Source organism: Gigantopelta aegis, unplaced genomic scaffold, assembly GCF_016097555.1.
Source record: "Gigantopelta aegis isolate Gae_Host unplaced genomic scaffold, Gae_host_genome ctg2705_pilon_pilon:::debris, whole genome shotgun sequence".
Classification (NCBI taxonomy): Eukaryota; Metazoa; Mollusca; class Gastropoda; order Neomphalida; family Peltospiridae; genus Gigantopelta; species Gigantopelta aegis.
Genome location: NW_024533003.1, coordinates 35116 through 57659, shown reverse-complemented (window position 1 = coordinate 57659; position 22544 = coordinate 35116). Strand labels below are relative to the sequence as shown.

The window sequence follows — 22544 nt, the reverse complement described above, 5'->3', positions numbered from 1 at the left end:
GAGTATGGCTAAAAAAATCAATTTTAAACAAATATTGACATCGAGATTATAAACATTAACAAAATGAATTTAACAACATTTTTATTGCATAATTAACTAAGCAATCTTTTGCAATTGCATACTCAATCTATAATAATTTAGAAGGTCATCCTCTAAGTTTTCAACAATGGTCTAATTTCAATATAAATCTTTCCCATTAAAAGATATCAATGAATGTAACAATATAGAAGACAATAACTGTCATGAAAATGCTATCTGTACAAACACAAATGGTAGCTTTACATGTCAATGTCAAACTGGTTATACAGGAAATGGAACAACATGTAATGGTAAGTGACTTTATCACACTAATGTAAAGGAAGTCTTTTTGCTAGATATCAATGAATGTAGCAATAGTGAATTCAATAACTGTCATAAAAATGCTATCTGTACAAACACAAATGGTAGCTTTACATGTCAATGTCAAACTGGCTATACAGGAAATGGAACAACATGTAATGGTAAGTGAATTTACCACTCTATTGTAAAGGAAGTCTTTTTGCTAGATATCAATGAATGTAGCAATAGTGAATTCAATAACTGTCATAAAAATGCTATCTGTACAAACACAAATGGTAGCTTTACATGTCAATGTCAAACTGGCTATACAGGAAATGGAACAACATGTAATGGTAAGTGAATTTACCACTCTATTGTAAAGGAAGTCTTTTTGCTAGATATCAATGAATGTAGCAATAGTGAATTCAATAACTGTCATGAAAATGCTATCTGTACAAACACAAATGGTAGCTTTACATGTCAATGTCAAACTGGCTATACAGGAAATGGAACAACATGTAATGGTAAGTGAATTTACCAATCTATTGTAAAGGAAGTCTTTTTGCTAGATATCAATGAATGTAGCAATAGTGAATTCAATAACTGTCATGAAAATGCTATCTGTACAAACACAAATGGTAGCTTTACATGTCAATGTCAAACTGGCTATACAGGAAATGGAACAACATGTAATGGTAAGTGAATTTACCACTCTATTGTAAAGGAAGTCTTTTTGCTAGATATCAATGAATGTAGCAATAGTGAATTCAATAACTGTGATGAAAATGCTATCTGTACAAACACAAATGGTAGCTTTACATGTCAATGTCAAACTGGCTATACAGGAAATGGAACAACATGTAATGGTAAGTGAATTTACCACTCTATTGTAAAGGAAGTCTTTTTGCTAGATATCAATGAATGTAGCAATAGTGAATTCAATAACTGTCATGAAAATGCTATCTGTACAAACACAAATGGTAGCTTTACATGTCAATGTCAAACTGGCTATACAGGAAATGGAACAACATGTAATGGTAAGTGAATTTACCACTCTATTGTAAAGGAAGTCTTTTTCTTAGATATCATTGAATGTAGCAACAGTGAATTCAATAACTGTGATGAAAATGCTATCTGTACAAACACAAATGGTAGCTTTACATGTCAATGTCAAACTGGCTATACAGGAAATGGAACAACATGTAATGGTAAGTGAATTTACCACTCTATTGTAAAGGAAGTCTTTTTGCTAGATATCAATGAATGTAGCAATAGTGAATTCAATAACTGTGATGAAAATGCTATCTGTACAAACACAAATGGTAGCTTTACATGTCAATGTCAAACTGGCTATACAGGAAATGGAACAACTTGTAATGGTAAGTGAATTTACCACTCTATTGTAAAGGAAGTCTTTTTGCTAGATATCAATGAATGTAGCAATAGTGAATTCAATAACTGTGATGAAAATGCTATCTGTACAAACACAAATGGTAGCTTTACATGTCAATGTCAAACTGGCTATACAGGAAATGGAACAACATGTAATGGTAAGTGAATTTACCACTCTATTGTAAAGGAAGTCTTTTTGCTAGATATCAATGAATGTATTAATAGTGAATTTAATAACTGTGGTGAAAATGCTATCTGTACAAACACAAATGGTAGCTTTACATGTCAATGTCAAACTGGCTATACAGGAAATGGAACAACTTGCATTGGTAAATGACTTTATCACTCTATTGTAAAGGAAGTCTTTTTGCTAGATATCAATGAATGTAGCAATAGTGAATTCAATAACTGTGATGAAAATGCTATCTGTACAAACACAAATGGTAGCTTTATATGTCAATGTCAAACTGGCTATACAGGAAATGGAACAACATGTAATGGTAAGTGACTTTATCACTCTATTGTAAAGGAAGTCTTTTTGCTAGATATCAATGAATGTAGCAATAGTGAATTCAATAACTGTGATGAAAATGCTATCTGTACAAACACAAATGGTAGCTTTACATGTCAATGTCAAACTGGCTATACAGGAAATGGAACAACATGTAATGGTAAGTGAATTTACCACTCTATTGTAAAGGAAGTCTTTTTGCTAGATATCAATGAATGTAGCAATAGTGAATTCAATAACTGTCATGAAAATGCTATCTGTACAAACACAAATGGTAGCTTTACATGTCAATGTCAAACTGGCTATACAGGAAATGGAACAACATGTAATGGTAAGTGAATTTACCACTCTATTGTAAAGGAAGTCTTTTTGCTAGATATCAATGAATGTAGCAATAGTGAATTCAATAACTGTCATGAAAATGCTATTTGCACAAACACAAATGGTAGCTTTATATGTCAATGTCAAACTGGCTATACAGGAAATGGAACAACATGTAATGGTAAGTTACTTTGTGACTCTATTGTAAGTGAAATCATTAACTTTCACTAGATATCAATGAATGTAGCAATAGTGAATTCAATAATTGTCATGAAAATGCTATCTGTACAAACACAAATGGTAGCTTTATATGTCAATGTCAAACTGGTTATACAGGAAATGGAACAACTTGTAATGGTAAGTGACTTTATCACTCTATTGTTAAGAAAGTCTTTTTGCTAGATATCAATGAATGTAGCAATAGTGAATTCAATAACTGTCATGAAAATGCTATCTGTACAAACACAAATGGTAGCTTTACATGTCAATGTCAAACTGGCTATACAGGAAATGGAACAACTTGCAATGGTAAGTGACTTTATCACTCTATTGTAAAGGAAGTCTTTTTGCTAGATATCAATGAATGTAGCAATAGTGAATTCAATAACTGTGATGAAAATGCTATCTGTACAAACACAAATGGTAGCTTTACATGTCAATGTCAAACTGGCTATACAGGAAATGGAACAACATGTAATGGTAAGTGAATTTACCACTCTATTGTAAAGGAAGTCTTTTTGCTAGATATCAATGAATGTAGCAATAGTGAATTCAATAACTGTGATGAAAATGCTATTTGCACAAACACAAATGGTAGCTTTATATGTCAATGTCAAACTGGCTATACAGGAAATGGAACAACATGTAATGGTAAGTTACTTTGTGACTCTATTGTAAGTGAAATCATTAACTTTCACTAGATATCAATGAATGTAGCAATAGTGAATTCAATAATTGTCATGAAAATGCTATCTGTACAAACACAAATGGTAGCTTTATATGTCAATGTCAAACTGGTTATACAGGAAATGGAACAACTTGTAATGGTAAGTGACTTTATCACTCTATTGTAAAGAAAGTCTTTTTGCTAGATATCAATGAATGTAGCAATAGTGAATTCAATAACTGTGATGAAAATGCTATCTGTACAAACACAAATGGTAGCTTTATATGTCAATGTCAAACTGGTTATACAGGAAATGGAACAACATGTAATGGTAAGTGACTTTACCACTCTATTGTAAAGGAAGTCTTTTTGCTAGATATCAATGAATGTAGCAATAGTGAATTCAATAACTGTGATGAAAATGCTATCTGTACAAACACAAATGGTAGCTTTACATGTCAATGTCAAACTGGCTATACAGGAAATGGAACAACATGTAATGGTAAGTGAATTTACCACTCTATTGTAAAGGAAGTCTTTTTGCTAGATATCAATGAATGTAGCAATAGTGAATTCAATAACTGTCATGAAAATGCTATCTGTACAAACACAAATGGTAGCTTTACATGTCAATGTCAAACTGGCTATACAGGAAATGGAACAACATGTAATGGTAAGTGAATTTACCACTCTATTGTAAAGGAAGTCTTTTTGCTAGATATCAATGAATGTAGCAATAGTGAATTTAATAACTGTGGTGAAAATGCTATCTGTACAAACACAAATGGTAGCTTTACATGTCAATGTCAAACTGGCTATACAGGAAATGGAACAACTTGCATTGGTAAATGACTTTATCACTCTATTGTAAAGGAAGTCTTTTTGCTAGATATCAATGAATGTAGCAATAGTGAATTCAATAACTGTGATGAAAATGCTATCTGTACAAACACAAATGGTAGCTTTATATGTCAATGTCAAACTGGCTATACAGGAAATGGAACAACATGTAATGGTAAGTGACTTTATCACTCTATTGTAAAGGAAGTCTTTTTGCTAGATATCAATGAATGTAGCAATAGTGAATTCAATAACTGTCATGAAAATGCTATCTGTACAAACACAAATGGTAGCTTTACATGTCAATGTCAAACTGGCTATACAGGAAATGGAACAACATGTAATGGTAAGTGAATTTACCACTCTATTGTAAAGGAAGTCTTTTTGCTAGATATCAATGAATGTAGCAATAGTGAATTTAATAACTGTGGTGAAAATGCTATCTGTACAAACACAAATGGTAGCTTTACATGTCAATGTCAAACTGGCTATACAGGAAATGGAACAACTTGCATTGGTAAATGACTTTATCACTCTATTGTAAAGGAAGTCTTTTTGCTAGATATCAATGAATGTAGCAATAGTGAATTCAATAACTGTGATGAAAATGCTATCTGTACAAACACAAATGGTAGCTTTATATGTCAATGTCAAACTGGCTATACAGGAAATGGAACAACATGTAATGGTAAGTGACTTTATCACTCTATTGTAAAGGAAGTCTTTTTGCTAGATATCAATGAATGTAGCAATAGTGAATTCAATAACTGTGATGAAAATGCTATCTGTACAAACACAAATGGTAGCTTTACATGTCAATGTCAAACTGGCTATACAGGAAATGGAACAACATGTAATGGTAAGTGAATTTACCACTCTATTGTAAAGGAAGTCTTTTTGCTAGATATCAATGAATGTAGCAATAGTGAATTCAATAACTGTGATGAAAATGCTATCTGTACAAACACAAATGGTAGCTTTACATGTCAATGTCAAACTGGCTATACAGGAAATGGAACAACATGTAATGGTAAGTGAATTTACCACTCTATGGTAAAGGAAGTCTTTTTGCTAGATATCAATGAATGTAGCAATAGTGAATTCAATAGCTGTGATGAAAATGCTATCTGTACAAACACAAATGGTAGCTTTACATGTCAATGTCAAACTGGATATACAGGAAATGGAACAGCATGTAATGGTAAGTGAATGTACCACTCTATTGTAAAGGAAGTCTTTTTGCTAGATATCAATGAATGTAGCAATAGTGAATTCAATAACTGTCATGAAAATGCTATTTGCACAAACACAAATGGTAGCTTTATATGTCAATGTCAAACTGGCTATACAGGAAATGGAACAACATGTAATGGTAAGTTACTTTGTGACTCTTATGTAAGTGAAATCATTAACTTTCACTAGATATCAATGAATGTAGCAATAGTGAATTCAATAATTGTCATGAAAATGCTATCTGTACAAACACAAATGGTAGCTTTATATGTCAATGTCAAACTGGTTATACAGGAAATGGAACAACTTGTAATGGTAAGTGACTTTATCACTCTATTGTAAAGAAAGTCTTTTTGCTAGATATCAATGAATGTAGCAATAGTGAATTCAATAACTGTCATGAAAATGCTATCTGTACAAACACAAATGGTAGCTTTACATGTCAATGTCAAACTGGCTATACAGGAAATGGAACAACTTGCATTGGTAAATGACTTTATCACTCTATTGTAAAGGAAGTCTTTTGCTAGATATCAATGAATGTAGCAATAGTGAATTCAATAACTGTGATGAAAATGCTATTTGCACAAACACAAATGGTAGCTTTATATGTCAATGTCAAACTGGCTATACAGGAAATGGAACAACATGTAATGGTAAGTGAATTTACCACTCTATTGTAAAGGAAGTCTTTTTGCTAGATATCAATGAATGTAGCAATAGTGAATTTAATAACTGTCATGAAAATGCTATCTGTACAAACACAAATGGTAGCTTTACATGTCAATGTCGAAACGGATACACTGGAAATGGAACAACATGTAATGGTAAGTAATTTCCAAGTATAGTTAGAAATATTCTACATATTATATAGTCCTTATTTATTATTCTAATTCACAAATTCTTTTACTTTATTACTTAAGTTACTGTACAGCATTTGTTATAGATATAGATGAGTGTGCAATAGAAGATATACAATGTGATTCTGATACTGTTTGTGTCAGTAAAAATGCAAATTATAGTTGTCAAGGTAAGATATTATGTAGTAATATTTAAATGACATTTAATTATATAGGACCAACACTTTATTTACCATTTTTGGATTTTGGTTCATCTAATAGTCATAGAGTTAATGATATCTCTAAGTTTGTCTTACTCCCATTACCACTGCAATTTGGTAACATGACCTATACAACAGCATATGTAAGTATTATATAAACAGATATTTGATATTTATAGTGTCACATATTTTATTAATAATATCTAGGTTAATAAAAAAGTGTATTCAGCTTAGAACAAAACCACTCTTATCATATGCCACAAGTATTCCCAATATCTGCTAAAGTAATTGCTCCATATTGGAGTATGAACAATGCAGATGAACTTAACTACACTATTATCAGCACTGATACTAGTGAACTGACTGAAACCATTAGCCTAGTCAATAACTACTTAGCTTTTAACTTCAGTATCAGCTTTAATGCTGACTGGATACTAGTGGCTCAATGGATGGATAGCAATAAAGTATGTAATTGATACATTATATTTTAATGATCATTGCTTCATGGCTACACAGACAAATAGCAGTTCCTTTCAAGCTGTATTAGCATCTCAAGGAAAGAAGACATATGCAATTTTCACATACAAATGTGGTCTACTTGGTTGGAACAGAACCAATGTTATTATAGGGTTTAGTGCTAGTAACACATTTTTTGCAAACTTTCCATTGTCAAGACAGGGTAAGGCAAATATTGACTGCTTTAATTCACGAACTTCAAATTGGAGCAATATTGCTTATGAAATAGGTAGAATAGATTGTATATATTAATTCTAATTGATCTTCCTCTCTATACAGGCTGTCATTACATCAGTAGTGATTGTGGACCTGGAGAAGAGCTAAATTCTGAATGCAATGATTGCATTCTAACTAATATCTGTTTAAGAGATCATCCTTGTAGAAATGGAGGAAGATGTATTACAGGATCTGCACCTGATAAATATACTTGTGACTGTAGTAACACTGGATATACTGGGAAAATATGTGATTTTCTAAGTCATAGAGTGTTTCCTACTATGACAAATTACAGCACAATATTACAACAACGTCAACCATCACTATATGAACAATACTGTTGTAATGTCTATAATATTGGGAAAATATTCTCAATAATACAGAATAGAAGAAAGAAAATTATCATTTGTTCATCAAGACTTCCTCTTACTTGTCAAAGTAAGTGTCCAGTTTTGCATATTTCTTAAACAAAAGTTTTGAATAGAATACAGAGATCATAACTGTAAGACCTGGTATGAGGCAGGTTATACTATCAGTGGTATATATCTTATCAATCCTGATGGAGGAACTCCATTTGAGGTACTTCTTCACTTGATAGATGGATAAATGGATAGCTAGCTATATACAGATAAATACATAGGCTATGGATATATGGTTGTATGGATGTATGAGTAAGGTTATTTTTACATATTTTTATAGGTCTATTGTGATATGGAGAGTGATGGTGGTGGATGGACTGTGTTTCAACGAAGAATGGATGGTTCTGTTGACTTCTATCAAAACTGGACTGATTACAAGGAAGGTTTTGGTAACCTTACTGGAGAATTTTGGCTAGGCTTGAATAAAATATATCGACTTACTTACAATAGAACAAACAGTTTACAAGTCAATTTAGAAGACTTTGAAAGCAACAAAACCTATGCTTTGTACTCTACATTTAATATTGGAGACAGTACTACTAAGTATACTCTTACTTTAGGTAAATATAATGGGACAGCTGGTGATAGTTTGATGATTCATAATGGACGCAAATTTACCACTAAAGATAATGACAATGATAGAGCTGGATCTGGTAATTGTGCAATAACATTTAGAGGAGGATGGTGGTATAATGCATGCTATGAGTCAAATCTAAATGGACTTTATATTGGAAGAGATAGTGAGAATCATCAAGGAATTATTTGGAAACACTGGAGAGGACCTGCCTACTCTTTAAAGTTTTCTGAGATGAAAGTTCATCACTCTTAACTCAGTGTAAACTCACCTCTTATTATGCTACATAAACTATATTATTTTGTTATATTATTGTTAAAATTAAACATATACTTTTAACTGATCTTACACACTTATATGATTATATTACATTAGTTAATATCCAATACCTCCTGCCTATATATGACTGTGCCTGTTTTCTACTGGTTTTAAAGACACTCAAAAATTAAAAGTGTTTATGAAAGTGATTTTTGACACTAATCCTATAGAAAATCATTATATTTTTGCTGGACATCAATGAATGTGACATTGTAGAAGACAATAACTGTCATGAAATATCATTTGTACAAATGCTAATGATAGATTTACATGTCAATGTAAAAATTGATATACAGGAAATGGAATAGTAATAATAAATAAAAAATAAAATAAATAGTAATAATAAATAGTAAGTGTCAATTATATTACCTTACATACTGACTATACTATTTATATTCATTATATGGATCAACTGATATGTATTATTTCATCGTGGTCTCATTTAATGGTATGTCATTCCATTTCATCATTTAATTTACTAGTTTGTATTATGCTTATTTTTGTACTCATTTTTTGGGACAAGCTAGTTGGACGAGAATAGAACTCTAAAGAAATAATAGAAACAATTTATATAACTATATGAATTTCTGCTGAGATAAAAAGGTACCTACAAGAGAATAATATTGATTGCAGCTTGTAAACACCTTTTGAAGAAAGACATTATTATTCCAATGTTTTGTGAGAATTAAAATTAACAAAATCCACTAAAAATAACTTTAAACCTATCAAGTTTATACTATTATTGTTATATATACTGTCTTTGAAAAGCTATTAATTACAAACATGCAATTAAATAATTATTTGTAAACATTGTAACTATAATAAACAGTCCTGTCATCACGATTTGATTTGTTTATTATTTTATTTTATAAAAAAGGGGTGTGATAAGGCCAGTTTTTTGTTTCATCTAAAAAAGACAAAAAAGCTCCATAATCTCATTACTTTTTGTTTAAAAGCCTTTTATAAGCATTATTGGACACAAATCAATTTAATGTTTTACAGGAAAAACTTTCAATCAAAGATAAAAATTGTATAATAAAAGTGCTGATATGTCAATAATTATTATGTCATTGGCATCACTATGAGCAGAGCCAATCTGCTTTTGTCCTCTCAAAAATTATCTGAAAATTCTTGTAATTTGCCCATGATATTGAATTGTTAATTGCTGCCATTTTATTTGATCTACCTAACAGCAGATGTTGAAGCAGCACCCTGAAGAATGAGAGAGACAATACAACAACACAGTATCACCTCCACATGGGGTGTTGTCTGGAATATCTTTGATAATCTATGATGTACTAAGTAAGTATACTGTTGATCCTCAGTTTATTCTGAAACAACTAACTATTATATATATAGATCTAGATTTCTGAGATCATATAAATATCTCCTCACTTGAATTATGTAAGAGTCACAGTGACTATTGAGTATAGGAAAGGCTAATAATAGCCATTAAAATCACAGTATCTTTACGTATAATTATGTAAAGATAAGATGAAATCAATTTTTGTATTACTATGATCATGAAAGGAAGACTGTGTTATACATCAAATATGTTCAATATGTTTGTAGTACAATGAATGTCATCTACTCACCTTTGTAGTAGTATTACTTGCTTGTGGCATGCAGAGGATGCTGTCTGTAATAACAGTTGTACTGGAGGCCTAGCTATCTTCAGTTTACCATACTACTTAGCAACGACAGAATAAGTGTCTATAACAATGTTACCAGGATCTGTTATTGGATTGATTCTTCTCTTAATTTCAACATCAAGTACTACTATCAGTTCATATCATATGTAATCACTATCATTAGATGTAGGAGCTATTTCCTATCTGCCTTTCCTGAATTTTGGCTCTGCTGCTAGCGTATATACAGGAGTTGATGATGGTACTCAGCCTGTATCACTGCCATCCTCATTAAAGTTTGGAAATAATACATACTCTACTGTTTATGTAAGTATATCTGAATATAATACTAAGATATGATTCCATGTCTATACAGATCAGCAGTAATGGACTAATAAGTTTAGGAACATCTTTTGATTCCTTTACACCAGAGGCATTTCCAATATCTTCTAAAGTAATAGCACCTTATTGGGATGATATAGATCTAAGACAACAGGGTCAAATTAATTATACATTAGTAACAACTCAGAATGATTCTGTTGGGTCTATTGCTCTTGTTAATAACTTCTTAGCCTCAAACATCAGTGTGAGCTTCAGTGCTGACTGGATACTAGTGGCTCAGTGGATAGATGCATGTCCTTTTCCAAATTCTGATTGTATAAATGTATGTTCACATTTGCTGATACTTTTGGTCAAAATTTTATTTAATAGCCAAACTCCTTTCAAGTTGTACTGGCCTCCGAAGGCATTATTTCCTATTCTATCTTCACGTATGAGTGTAACAAACTCCAATGGAACAATTCAGCTGCAATTGGGTTTAGTGCCAATGATACTTTCTACAAAAACCATCGATTATCAAGACAACCTCAAGTAAATAATATCGCTTGTCTTAACTATCCTATTTCAAATTGGAGTAACGTCATTTACAAAATTGGTAAGATAATGTTTAATTTAATAAAAGTTAATATTTATTGCATTCATAATAGATGGGTATAGCCTAACCTGTGCCCTGGTGAAATAGTTAATAACTCTGCATGTTTTCTTGCTAACATTTGTTTACGATATACTCCTTGTAAAAATGGAGGAAACTGTACACTAGGTTCAGCTCCTGATAAGTACACTTGTAACTGTATAGGATATACTGGAAAGAACTGCACTATTGGTAAGTGTGTGTTTACATTGTTACATTTCCTGTCTACTTAATGTCTATTAATTAACCATATTAGAAATAGTTAGGACACTATATATTTCAACCTTTTAAGTACAAAGAAATACTGTATACTACTTAATTACTATGGAATTTGTAACTTATGGTGTAAATGTCATGCAGTGCCACTTATATAAACTTCTACTACATGTAACTACAGATACAGTAAGAAATTAAATAAACTATATAAACAAAGCATAACTAATATAAAACAATCAGTTTTTAACAAATAACATAATAAATAATGTAAACATTAACAAAATCAAATAAATTATGTGCATTAAATTAATTAAAAGGAATCTGTTAGAATTTAAAGCACTTCCTCCAAATTTTGAATAATCTAATTTCAATATAAAACTTAAAAGATATCAATGAATGCAACAATACTGAAGACAATAACTGTCATAAAAATGCTATCTGCACAAACACAAATGGTAGCTTTATATGTCAATGCCAAACTGGCTATACAGGAAATGGAACAACATGTAATGGTAAGTTACTTTGTGACTCTATTGTAAGTGAAATCATTAACTTTCACTAGATATCAATGAATGTAGCAATACTGAATTCAATAATTGTCATGAAAATGCTATCTGTACAAACACAATGGTAGCTTTACATGTCAATGTCAAACTGGCTATACAGGAAATGGAATGACATGTAATGGTAAGTTACTTTGTGACTCTATTGTAAGTGAAATCATTAACTTTCACTAGATATCAATGAATGTAGCAATACTGAATTCAATAATTGTCATGAAAATGCTATCTGCACAAACACAAATGGTAGCTTTATATGTCAATGTCAAACTGGCTATACAGGAAATGGAACAACATGTAATGGTAAGTTACTTTGTGACTCTATTGTAAGTGAAATCATTACTTTTTACTAGATATTAATGAATGTAGCAATAGTGAATTCAATAACTGTGATGAAAATGCTATCTGTACAAACACAAATGGTAGCTTTACATGTCAATGTCAAAGTGGATACACTGGGAATGGAACATCATGTAATGGTAAGTGATTTTGTGACTCTATTTTTAAAGAAATGAATATTTTTTACTAGATATCAATGATGTAGCAATACAGATGACAATACTTGTCATGAAGATGCTATATGTACAAACACAAATGGTAGCTTTACATGTCAATGTCAAAATGGATACACTGGAAATGGAACAACATGTAATGGTAAGTGATTTTGCGACTCTATTGTAAGTGAAATCTTTAATTTTCACTAGATATCAATGAATGTAGCAATACAGATGACAATACTTGTCATGAAAATGCTATCTGTACAAACACAAATGGTAGCTTTACATGTCAATGTCAAAGTGGATACACTGGAAATGGAACAACATGTAATGGTAAGTCATTTTGTGATTATATTGTATGTGAAATCATTAATTTTAACTAGATATCAATGAATGTAGTAATACAGAAGATAATAGCTGTGATGAAAATGCTATCTGTACAAACACAAATGGTAGCTTTACATGTCAATGTCAAACTGGCTATACAGGAAATGGAACAACTTGCAATGGTAAGTGACTTTATCACTCTATTGTAAAGGAAGTCTTTTTGCTAGATATCAATGAATGTAGCAATAGTGAATTCAATAACTGTCATGAAAATGCTATCTGTACAAACACAAATGGTAGCTTTACATGTCAATGTCAAACTGGCTATACAGGAAATGGAACAACATGTAATGGTAAGTTACTTTGTGACTCTATTGTAAGTAAAATCATTAACTTTCACTAGATATCAATGAATGTAGCAATACTGAATTCAATAATTGTCATGAAAATGCTATCTGCACAAACACAAATGGTAGCTTTACATGTCAATGTCAAACTGGCTATACAGGAAATGGAACAACATGTAATGGTAAGTTACTTTGTGACTCTATTGTAAGTGAAATCATTAACTTTCACTAGATATCAATGAATGTAGCAATACTGAATTCAATAATTGTCATGAAAATGCTATCTGCACAAACACAAATGGTAGCTTTACATGTCAATGTCAAAATGGATACACTGGAAATGGAACAACATGTAATGGTAAGTAATTTCGTGACTCTTTTGTAAAAGAAATGAATATTTTTTACTAGATATTAATGAATGTAGTAATACAGAAGACAATAACTGTGATGAAAATTCTATCTGTACAAACACAATGGGTAGCTTTACATGTCAATGTCAAAATGGATACACTGGAAATGGAACAACATGTAATAGTAAGTGATGTACAAGTATAGTTGCAAATTCTAGCTATGATTTATTCTTTTTTTGTTATTCTTAATTCACAAATTAATGTACTTTATTACTAAATAGAAATATTAAAATACATTGCATAATATTTGTTATAGATATAGATGAGTGTGTAATAGAAGATATACAATGTGATTCTGATACTGTTTGTGTCAATAAAAATGCAAATTATAGTTGTGAAGGTAAGATATTTTGTAATAATATTTAAATGACATACAATTATATAGGTCCAACAATTTATTTACCATTTTGGATTTTGGTTCATCTAATAGTCATAGAGTGGATGATAGCTATCAATTTATCTTATTCCCATTACCACTGCAATTTGGTAACATGACCTATACAACAGCATATGTAAGCATTATATAAACAGATATTTGATATTATAGTATCACATATTTATTAATAATTTCTAGGTTAATAAAAATGGGGTAATCTGCTTTGAACAAAACTACTCTTATTATATGCCACAAACATTCCCAATATCTGCTAAAGTAATTGCTCCATATTGGAGTATGAACAATGCAGATGAACTTAACTACACTATTATCAACACTGATACCAGTGAACTGACTGAAACCATTAGCCTAGTCAATAACTACTTAGCTTTTAACTTCAGTATCAGTTTTAATGCTGACTGGATACTAGTGGCACAATGGATGGATACCAATACTAGCAATAAAGTATGTGACTGTTACATTATATTTTATGCTTTGTGGTTATACAGACTAGTAGCAGTTCCTTTCAAGCTGTATTAACATCTCAAGGAAAGAAGACATATGCAATTTTCACATACAAATGTGGTCTACTTGATTGGAATAGAACCAATGTTATTATAGGGTTTAGTGCTAGTAACACTCTTTTTGCAAACTTTCCCATTGTCAAGACAAGTTCAGGCAAGTGTTGACTGCCTTAATTCACCAACTTCAAATTGGAGTAACATTGCTTATGAAATAGGTAGAGTTAGATTGTATGTATTAATTCTAGTTGATCTTCTCTCAATACAGGCTGTCAATACATGAGTAGTGATTGTGGACCTGGAGAAGAGCTAAATTCTGAATGCAATGATTGTATTCTAACTACTGTGTTTAAGAGATCATCCTTGTAGAAATGGAGGAAGATGTATTAAAGGATCTGTACTCAATCATTACTGTTGGACTGTATAACACTGCTAATACTGGGAAAATATGTGATTTTCTAAGCCATGGAGTGTTTCCTACTATGACAAATTACAGCACATATTACAACAACGTCACCATCACTATATGAACAGTACTGTTGTAATGTCTATAATATTGGAAAAATATTCTCAATAATACAGAATGGAAGAAAGAAAATTATCATTTGTTCATCAAGACTTCCTCTTGCTTGTCAAAGTAAATGTCCAGCTTTGTGTATTTCTTAAATAAACGTTTTGAATAGAATACAGAGATCATAATTGTAAACCTGGTATGAGGCAGGTTATACTATCAGTGGTATATATCTTATCAATCCTGATGGAGGAACTCCATTTGAGGTACTACCTAGATAGATGAATAAATGGATAGCTAGCTATACACAGGCTATGGATATATGGTTGTATGGATAAATGAGTGAAAACAAGTTAATTTTTATATATTGTTTATAGTCTATTGTGACATGGTGACTGATGGTGGTGGATGGACTGTCTTTCAACGAAGAATAGATGGCTCTGTTTGACTTCTATCGCAACTGGACTGATTACAAGGAAGGTTTTGGTAACCCTTACTGGAGAATTTTGGCTAGGCTTGAATAAAATATATCGACTTACTCATAATAGAACAAACAGTTTACAAGTCAATTTAGAAGACTTTGAAAAACAACAAAACCTATGCTTTGTACTCTACATTCAATATTGGAGACAGTACTACTAAGTATACTCTTACTTTAGGTAAATATAATGGGACAGCTGGTGATAGTTTAATGATTCATAATGGACGCAAATTTACCACTAAAGATAATGACAATGATAGAGCTGGATCTGGTAATTGTGCAATAACATTCAGAGGAGGATGGTGGTATAATACATGCTATGACTCAAATCTAATGGACTTTATATTGGAAGAGATAATGAGAATCATCAAGGAATTATTTGGAAACACTGGAGAGACCTCTTATTCTCTAAAATTCTCTGAGATGAAAGTTCGTCACTCTTAACTCAGTGTAAAACTCACCTCTTATATGCTACATAAACTATATTATTATATATTTTTTATAATTTGTATTGCCAAAATCAAATATACATTTACATAATATAATTTAAATTGATCTTACACATTTATCTGATTACATGATCTGAGTAAACATCTAGTGCTTGTCTCGTCTAGAATTTCAGCCAAAAGATTATTTGGAGTACATGTACAGACATTCTATTTTAATGGCTTTAAAGACACTCAAAAATTAAGGGCAGGTATTTATAAAATGTTAGTGAAATAAGTCACTTTTTGTGTTGCCACACTATACAAATTAAGTACTACTGTGTGTTAGTAATGTAGATTTTTTTGATGTCACCTTGGATTTTATAGAAAAACTGAAGTGTCAAAACAGTTGTTGCTGTCTTCAAGTTTGACAATACTGCATATTCTATCTCACATATGAATGTAACAAACTCACATGGACAGGATGTTATTTAGCTACAATTGGATTTAGTGCAAGTAATTCTTTCTTTAATAATCATCCATTATCAAGACAGTCTCAAGTAAATAATATCGCTTGTCTTAACTCTCCTGTCTCTAACTGGACTAATATCATTTACAAAATTGGTATGATAATGTTTGATTACTGCTATGTATAATTTATAATTTCATTCATAGATTCCTGTAATCTTACATGTGGTCTTGGTGAAACAGTTAACTCTGCATGTAGTGAATGTATTGCTATTAGTATTTTTTCACAAGATAATCCTTGTGAGAATGGAGGAAAATGTGTTCAAGGATCCACTAGTTATCAATACACATGTAACTGCAATGGTACAGGATACACTGGACAGAACTGTACTAATGGTAAGTATGTATGTATAAACTATTTGTAGGTATTTTGGTAGGAAATTAAATCAGATCTAATTAGTTTTTACAATTAATTACATTAAATACAGCAAAATATGTGAGAGAGGTCTCAAACAATGACTAAGACATCAGAGTGAGTACAGTCAATTGTTATTATTGTCTATTGGGATACCTTAAGATTATCCCTATTGGTTAAAACACTGCATAATAAATATAAATATAAATCCTTGTGAATTACTATCCAGTAATTGGCTGAGCTATATAGTCTCTCATTGGAATTGATAGAAACCATAAAGATGAACCTATATGTTGTATTATAAAATGCCATAAATTGACTAGCCTAATTGATAACTATTTAATTTCTATGGCATTTATAACTGACACTGTAAATCTCAGTGACAGGCCACAATATCAAAGCAATTATATTACTGCATGCAATGTAATTCCTTAGTATAGACTTTTAAAATTATTTAATCATTTCAATTGGGGTGTCTTTGTTACCAAAGTTTCATCAATGTTATGTAAACACAATATTTAGTTCCTGCAAAGACAAAACTGATCTAACTCAGCAAGTATGAAGCCAACTAGAAGCCAAAACTAATCTCTTGCTTATGTCTTCAGTTGAAGCATGAGTGGATACTATTTCAACAGAACTAACATGCTAGTTCAGTTGATATAACTGTTTCTATTATTGGGCAATAATCTATAAACATTGCTTTTTGGCTTCTATATAGTTGGCTTTATACATATTGAGTTACAATAGTTTTGGCTTCTATATAGTTGGCTTTATACATATTGAGTTACAATAGTTTTGGCTTCCATATAGTTGGCTTTATACATGTTGAGTTACAATAGTTTTAGCTTCCATATAGTTGGCTTTATACATATTGAGTTACAATAGTTTTGGTTTCTATATAGTTGGCTTTATACATGTTGAGTTACAATAGTTTTAGCTTCCATATAGTTGGCTTTATACATATTGAGTTACAATAGTTTTGGCTTCCATATAGTTGGCTTTATACATGTTGAGTTACAATAGTTTTAGCTTCCATATAGTTGGCTTTATACATATTGAGTTACAATAGTTTTGGCTTCTATATAGTTGGCTTTATACATATTGAGTTACAATAGTTTTGGCTCTATGGTAATTAAATATATGGTTTGCATTACATTGACATGAACATAGCAACAAAGACCTTCTTTGAAATGATAATATATATTTTTTAAAATTATCTACTGATGCAGTAAGACATTAGAAATAAAGTATAACTATTTGTAGGTTCTGGAGGCTATCAAATATTCAATTTTAAATTAATTTAAAAAAATCAATGTAAAAGATAAGCAAAAGAAACCATAACTACAATAGAATAATATGTGCATCAAGTTAGAAAATTGAACATGTAATGTTAAGATATAATGTGAATGAAGCAACTTACATTGAAGATAATTGTAAATAGATCAGTAATCAATAGTGCTTGGAGCTGGAATTGTTACAAATCAAAAAGAGTGTAACTAAATGTTACACGATAAAACAAACAATGCATATATACATAATTATAGGTTCTGAAAATAATTCAATTATTTAAAGCAAAGTCAAAAAAATCAACAAATAAACATTAACTAAATTATGGTAAATGAAAAATAAATATGAAGAAGTTAGAAAAAAAACATGACACTATTTTCTAACTTTAACAAATAATTTCATATGAGTGTCGCAATATTTATTAGAAAGTTGTTTTCATTAATTAATTATATTTTTTACTAGATATCAATGAATGTAGTAGTACTGAAGATAATAACTGTGATGAAAAAGCCATCTGTACAAACACAAATGGTAGCTTTACATGTCAATGTCAAAATGGATACACAGGAAATGGAACAACATGTAATGGTAAGTGAGTTCATTGCTCTATTGTAACAGAAATCATTACTTTTTACTAGATATTAATGAATGTAGTAATACAGAAGAAAATAATTGTCATGAAAATGCTATGTGTACAAACACAAATGGTAGTTTTACATGTCAATGTCAAAATGGATACACTGGAAATGGAACAACATGTAATGGTAAGTGAGTTCATTGCTCTATTGTAACAGAAATCATTACTTTTTACTAGATATTAATGAATGTAGTAATACAGAAGAAAATAATTGTCATGAAAATGCTATGTGTACAAACACAAATGGTAGTTTTACATGTCAATGTCAAAATGGATACACTGGAAATGGAACAACATGTAATGGTAAGTGAGTTCATTGCTCTATTGTAACAGAAATCATTACTTTTACTAGATATTAATGAATGTAGCAATACAAAAGACAATAACTGTGATGAAAATGCTATGTGTACAAACACAAATGGTAGCTTTACATGTCAATGTCAAAATGGATACACTGGAAATGGAATAACATGTAATGGTAAGTGAGTTCATTGCTCTATTGTAACAGAAATCATTACTTTTTACTAGATATTAATGAATGTAGTAATACAGAAGACAATAACTGTCATGAAAATGCTATCTGTACAAACACAAATGGTAGCTTTACATGTCAATGTCAAAATGGATACACTGGAAATGGAATAACATGTAATGGTAAGTGAGTTCATTGCTCTATTGTAACAGAAATCATTACTTTTTATTAGATATTAATGAATGTAGTAATACAGAAGACAATAACTGTGATGAAATGCTATGTGTACAAACACCAATGGTAGCTTTACATGTCAATGTCAAAATGGATACACAGGAAATGGAACCACATGTAATGGTAAGTGAGTTCATTGCTCTATTGTAACAGAAATCATTACTTTTTACTAGATATTAATGAATGTAGCAATACAAAAGACAATAACTGTGATGAAAATGCTATGTGTACAAACACAAATGGTAGCTTTACATGTCAATGTCAAAATGGATACACAGGAAATGGAACCACATGTAATGGTAAGTGAGTTCATTGCTCTATTGTAACAGAAATCATTACTTTTTACTAGATATTAATGAATGTAGTAATACAGAAGAAAATAATTGTCATGAAAATGCTATGTGTACAAACACAAATGGTAGCTTTACATGTCAATGTCAAAATGGATACACAGGAAATGGAACCACGTGTAATGGTAAGTTATTTCATGACTCTTTCATAAAAGAAACATTTATTTTTCACTAGATATTAATGAATGTAGTAATACAGAAGACAATAACTGTGATGAAAATGCTATGTGTACAAACACAAATGGTAGCTTTACATGTCAATGTCAAAATGGATACACTGGAAATGGAACCACATGTAATGGTAAGTTATTTCATGACTCTTTTAAAAGAAATGTTTATTTTTTACTAGATATTAATGAGTGTAGTAATACAGAAGAAAATAATTGTCATGAAAATGCTATGTGTACAAACACAAATGGTAGCTTTACATGTCAATGTCAAAATGGATACACTGGAAATGGAACAACATGTAATGGTAAATGATTTCATGACTCTTTTGTGAAAGAAATGAATATTTTTACTAGATATCAATGAATGTACCAATATAGAAGACAATAACTGTGATGAAAATGCTATCTGTACAAACACAAATGGTAGCTTTACATGTCAATGTCAAAATGGATACACTGGAAATGGAACCACTTGTAATGGTAAAGGAGTTCATTGCTCTATTGTAACAGAAAACATTACTTTTTACTAGATATTAATGAATGTAGTAATACAGAAGACAATAACTGTGATGAAAATGCTATGTGTACAAACACAAATGGTAGCTTTACATGTCAATGTCAAAATGGATACAATGGAAATGGAACCACATGTAATGGTAAGTGAGTTCATTGCTCTATTGTAACAGAAATCATTACTTTTTACTAGATATTAATGAATGTAGCAATACAGAAGACAATAACTGTGATGAAAATGCTATGTGTACAAACACAAATGGTAGCTTTACATGTCAATGTCAAAATGGATACACTGGAAATGGAACCACATGTAATGGTAAGTTATTTCATGATTCTATTGCAGTTAAAATTAATATTTTTCACTAGATATCAATGAATGTAGTAATACAGAAGACAATAACTGTGATGAAAATGCTATCTGTACAAACACAAATGGTAGCTTTACATGTCAATGTCAAAATGGATACACTGGAAATGGAACAACATGTAATGGTAAGTGAGTTCATTGTACTATTGTAACAGACATCATTATTTTTTACTAGATATCAATGAATGTAGTAATACAGAAGACAATAACTGTGATGAAAATGCTATCTGTACAAACACAAATGGTAGCTTTACATGTCAATGTCAAAATGGATACACTGGAAATGGAACAACATGTAATGGTAAGTGAGTTCATTGCTCTATTGTAACAAAAATCATTATTTTTTACTAGATATCAATGAATGTAGTAATACAGAAGACAATAACTGTGATGAAAATGCTATGTGTACAAACACATATGGTAGTTTTACATGTCAGTGTCAAAATGGATACACAGGAAATGGAACAACATGTAATGGTAAGTTATTTCATTGCTCTATTGTAACAGAAATCATTATTTTTTACTAGATATCAATGAATGTAGTAATATAGAAGACAATAACTGTGATGAAAATGCTGTGTGTACAAACACAAATGGTAGCTTTACATGTCAATGTCAAATGGATACAATGGAAATGGAACAACATGTAATGGTAAGTGAGTTCATTGCTCTATTGTAACAAAAATCATTATTTTTTGCTAGATATTAATGAATGTAGCAATTCAGAAGACAATAACTGTGATGAAAATGCTATGTGTACAAACACAAATGGTAGCTTTACATGTCAATGTCAAAATGGATACACTGGAAATGGAACCACTTGTAATGGTAAGTGAGTTCATTGCTCTATTGTAACAGAAATCATTACTTTTTACTAGATATTAATGAATGTAGCAATTCAGAAGACAATAACTGTGATGAAAATGCTATGTGTACAAACACAAATGGTAGCTTTACATGTCAATGTCAAAATGGATACACTGGAAATGGAACCACATGTAATGGTAAGTTATTTCATGATTCTATTGCAGGTAAAATTAATATTTTTCACTAGATATTAATGAATGTAGTAATACAGAAGACAATAACTGTGATGAAAATGCTATGTGTACAAACACAAATGGTAGTTTTACATGTCAATGTCAAAATGGATACACTGGAAATGGAACAACATGTAATGGTAAGACATTTCATTGCTCTATTGTAACAGAAATCATTAATTTTCACTAGATATCAATGAATGTAGCAATACAGAAGACAATAACTGTGATGAAAATGCTATCTGTACAAACACAAATGGTAGCTTTACATGTCAGTGTCAAAATGGATACACTGGAAATGGAACAACATGTAATGGTAAGTGATTTCATGACTCTTTTGTAAAAGAAATGAATATTTTTACTAGATATCAATGAATGTACCAATACAGAAGATAATAACTGTGATGAAAATGCTATGTGTACAAACACAAATGGTAGCTTTACATGTCAATGTCAAAATGGATACACTGGAAATGGAACCACATGTAATGGTAAGTTATTTCATGATTCTATTGCAGGTAAAATTAATATTTTCACTAGATATTAATGAATGTAGTAATACAGAAGACAATAACTGTGATGAAAATGCTATGTGTACAAACACAAATGGTAGTTTTACATGTCAATGTCAAAATGGATACACTGGAAATGGAACAACATGTAATGGTAAGACATTTCATTGCTCTATTGTAACAGAAATCATTAATTTTCACTA

General features: G+C 30.7%; 1 protein-coding gene across 1 annotated transcript; it reads left to right on the top strand.

Annotated features, from left to right (window-relative positions):
* Nucleotides 1-6268: 6268 nt before the first annotated feature.
* LOC121391597 (EGF-containing fibulin-like extracellular matrix protein 1) lies at nt 6269-21793 on the top strand (the record flags this gene model as incomplete). The annotated part of the gene is made up of 9 exons (XM_041523170.1): nt 6269-6328; nt 7993-8101; nt 19560-19685; nt 19736-19861; nt 20086-20211; nt 20789-20914; nt 20965-21090; nt 21141-21266; nt 21668-21793. Coding segments are annotated over exons 1-9 (1051 nt in total), but the record flags the coding sequence as incomplete, so codon positions are not given.
* Between the last annotated feature and the right edge of the window lie 751 nt (nt 21794-22544).